Source organism: Hakea prostrata, chromosome 1 (genome assembly GCF_041222555.1).
Source record: "Hakea prostrata isolate BN-2017 chromosome 1, UWA_Hpros_2, whole genome shotgun sequence".
Taxonomy (NCBI): Eukaryota; Viridiplantae; Streptophyta; class Magnoliopsida; order Proteales; family Proteaceae; genus Hakea; species Hakea prostrata.
Window position 1 is genome coordinate 23,964,138 of NC_142600.1, and position 3,557 is coordinate 23,967,694.

At 37.3% G+C, this 3,557-nt stretch overlaps 1 protein-coding gene across 1 annotated transcript; it reads right to left on the reverse strand.

Moving 5' to 3' along the window:
* Positions 1-1,498: 1,498 nt before the first annotated feature.
* On the reverse strand, positions 1,499-2,707 carry BHLH92 (basic helix-loop-helix (bHLH) DNA-binding superfamily protein). Its single transcript, XM_089151986.1, is given in 4 exon segments — positions 1,499-1,546; positions 1,548-1,592; positions 1,987-2,265; positions 2,375-2,707. Coding segments are annotated over 4 exon segments (705 nt in total).
* Between the last annotated feature and the right edge of the window lie 850 nt (positions 2,708-3,557).

Below are 3,557 nucleotides of genomic sequence, written 5' to 3' on the forward strand. Positions count from 1 at the left end.
TCTACTTAAAGGTTCATTTCAATTTTACTAAAGATATGGGAAAAAGATAATAAAGTGTGAAATTTAAGACACTAATTAAGTTTTGTTTCAATTTAAGAGAGTGATATTATCCAACTAAGAGGGAGGTGTTTAATTTAAGATTTGTTTTGGAGTTGGATTGTGCCGTTGTGTTTAAGGTAATGGTCTCATATACCCCATATAGATGATATCATTGGTTTTACATCTCACTATTGCTGATACCAAACTGATACCGTTTCCTACCCAAAAAAATAGGGGGAAAAAAATATATCTATAAGATATGGGAAAAAGATAATAAGTTGTGACCTAAAATTTTATTTTTAAGAAAATATATCTTTCTAATATCATGAGACCTTATTGGTTTCCATGTCTAGGGTAACCATTTCGATAACGGTGCATTAAAAATGGATGGAGTGAAGGTGAGTCTGAATCACCTTTCCATTAGAGGAGAAGAGTATGCTCTCTCGACATTTTTTAAGTACAAAATAATAATGAAATCCACTTGTAAATATTGGGGAAAAAAATTAGTGGTAAAAATCTCACTGAATAATGAATATTGTGTGGTTCAAAACCCTTAAGAGAACACATTGTACTTTCCATACTTGTAGGCAAAGAATGATATCACCTAATTTAGATCATCTAGCAAACTTCCAGACGGTGGGAGGCTCCAATCGGCTATAATCTGAAGATTAACTCGGACTTCGCCTGCTCAATAGCTGAAAATCGTGCAGGTTGTGGCTTCATCATGAGAAATTCTAATGGCAAATGTCTATGGGTATTATGGATTCCATGTTCCAAATCTACCATACTCACTGGGGAGGCTGTTGCTCTGAGGGAGGCGATGCTCTGGGCAAAGGAGAAAGCTCTGCTGAATGTGGTCTTTGAGAGCAACTTGGAAGGTTTAATTCAGAGAATTGTAAATCTCTTGTTTCCTTGTGAGATGGAAGCAATTCGTGTGGTGGAGGATATCCAGTATATTCTCTTCTGAACCAACTTGGGTAGTTAAAAACATGTCTAAATGGATCAATTCTGTGGCTGACAATCTAGCTAGGAAAGCCCAGTCTATGGTGAGTAGGACTGTATGGGCTAATTCCACTCCTTGACTTCTTGAAATTTGTAATCAAGATGTCTTGGGTTTTTCTTGCCCTGTTCTAATTAAATCTACTTTTACCCAAAAAAAAAAAAAAAATCAGATCATCTAACCCCTACCCCACAGCCCACCAAACGCAGACCCAAAATTTTAGTATCGCCTTCCTTGTCGTGTCATTTAAACAACTTTAAATTACCAACTGCTTCCACTTGCTTGCTTAAGAAAGTTCTACATCTCTTCAACAGACACTTTTTTGTTCAAATGTCTCTTTAATAAACAAATTAGATAAACCCACGAGGATTAAATTGGGAAGAAACGTGGAAGGAACCCAACAACGAAGATCATATCATTTAATCGACGGCGACAGCAGAAAAATCTCAAAGAACCAAACTATTCTTCCATGGAATGATTAGTTCCGAACTTTCCTTCAGCCTTCATCGATCAGAGCCTTTTGCAGTGCTTTTTCCACTTCCGACGCATCAACCTTGAAAATTAAATTAACAACCAATGGCAAGAAAACCCAGGTTAACACTCGATCTCTATAAGAAAAAAATAATCAGAAGAAAAAGCAGATTTAGATTAGAAGATCAAAAACTAGGAACATCGATTTACAAGAAACAGAACAGAAAAACTCCTCAGTTTTCTTAATTTCTTTCCCATTACTGAAAAAGAAGGAATCTTTGGCTATGTTTTTGTATTCCTGTAGATGTAAGAAGTTCAAAACCATCTTAAGAAAAACCTCTTTCTCGAATAAAGATCACCCAATTCCCTCCCAAAGATGAAGTCTTTGTCTATTTTATGCCAGATATGCAAGAAGAAGAAGAAGAAGAATTTTGTTTTTTTGGGTCAAATTACTTTGTTGAAATTTGCTTATTCACCTGAGGTTGGACTTCTACAACTGCCGAAAGTTCTTTAGCAGATAACTTCGATCTTATCGTTTTGGCTTGCAAGTTCATGCCTTTTAAGTGTTTAAGCATCCCCACCATAGAATCAATCGCAGAAGATGGATTTTCCACTCGGATTCTAATCTTGTTGTCTTCATCATTCCTTGCTAAAGCCGCCTTGAGTTCATGGTTTCTCCTCTTCAGCTCTTCCGCTTCGTTCTTGAGCTCCTGCAGATGTACCGCTGTCATTTGAAGGATGGAGTGCTGATCGTTCTGTAATTAAGAGTAAGAATTGAAAAGTGAGAAACCCATTAAAGAAAATACATTTGAAAGAGAACCCACGCACACAGGAAATTAAAGAGGCGATAGATCGATCTACGACTTTTGTTTGAGAAGGAAGCATGGAACGGAGAGCTGAGTAGCTCTTCCTCTGTTTCTCTCTCCTGAGTCGTTCATTCATCTTGTGACGATGACCACGATCATTCTCAAGCTCCCTGTTTTCCGTTGGAATTGCTCTCAGCAACTCGATCATTCTCTTATGCATACTTGTACCATCTCTAGGAATGGAAATGGAATTGGAATAATTAGCATCTGATCGTGAACCCTCCATGGGTCTGGTGTATCTAACAAAACTGCTTCGACTCTGGTGCGGCTGGGGAGAAGGAACGAACCAGAGCAGGTCGTCTTGCAGCTCCTGGTGGAAGAAGGGATCCATATTTTCGCCGGGAATTTCAAAAAATTTCGATTCCTAACGGCTCTTTGTATCTGTCTTGGTTGTGGTGGGAAGATGACCTGTCATTGACTTTGGACATTGGAATTCAGCTTTTGTGGACGTGTGTGGCAAGGAGAATTCTAATTCGGAATTACACTATTACGTGATCAAAATTGGCGACTGCGTACATGCCACCCAAATTGCTTTAATAATGCGCAAGATTGTCATGCGGAATTTGAAATTTCGTTCGAGATTTTGAATCTGTAGATTTAGGGTAAATGGTGAATCCGAGATTCAAACACTGACACACAAAAATCACGCGATCAAATAGTTTTTTGACGTCCATAGATTTCATGCCCACCAAACCTAATAATTATAACCCTTTGATCTATAGATTTGAAATCTCTAGAATTTGAAAGTAATAAAGCGGAAAGTCCACTTGGCACTCTAATTTGAGAAATGTACCCATTTTTGGTGGATCATTGGATTAGCTAAATATTTCTATTGGATACAAAATCTCCTCCCTAGAATCTCTATATTTATGTTTCAAGCACCACACAAGTAAAAATGAACTTGGGAATCATCAAGTTGACATTCTTTAGCCCATTAGGGAGTATTATTGCTTCATAAGGCATAGAAGTGGTTTTTGCTCAGATCAAATTAGCTGAAGATCTCTAGTTACGCGTTGATTTTCTAGGTTTGATAGGGTTATTGTCTGCTACACTTTAGGGTTCTTTATCTATTTCTCAAAAAATGGTATTCATCTAGACAACAATAGCAAAAGATGAATAAGGAGCACCTAAAATTAATAGATCATTATTTTCATTTCAAGTGCATCACATTTAACCATACT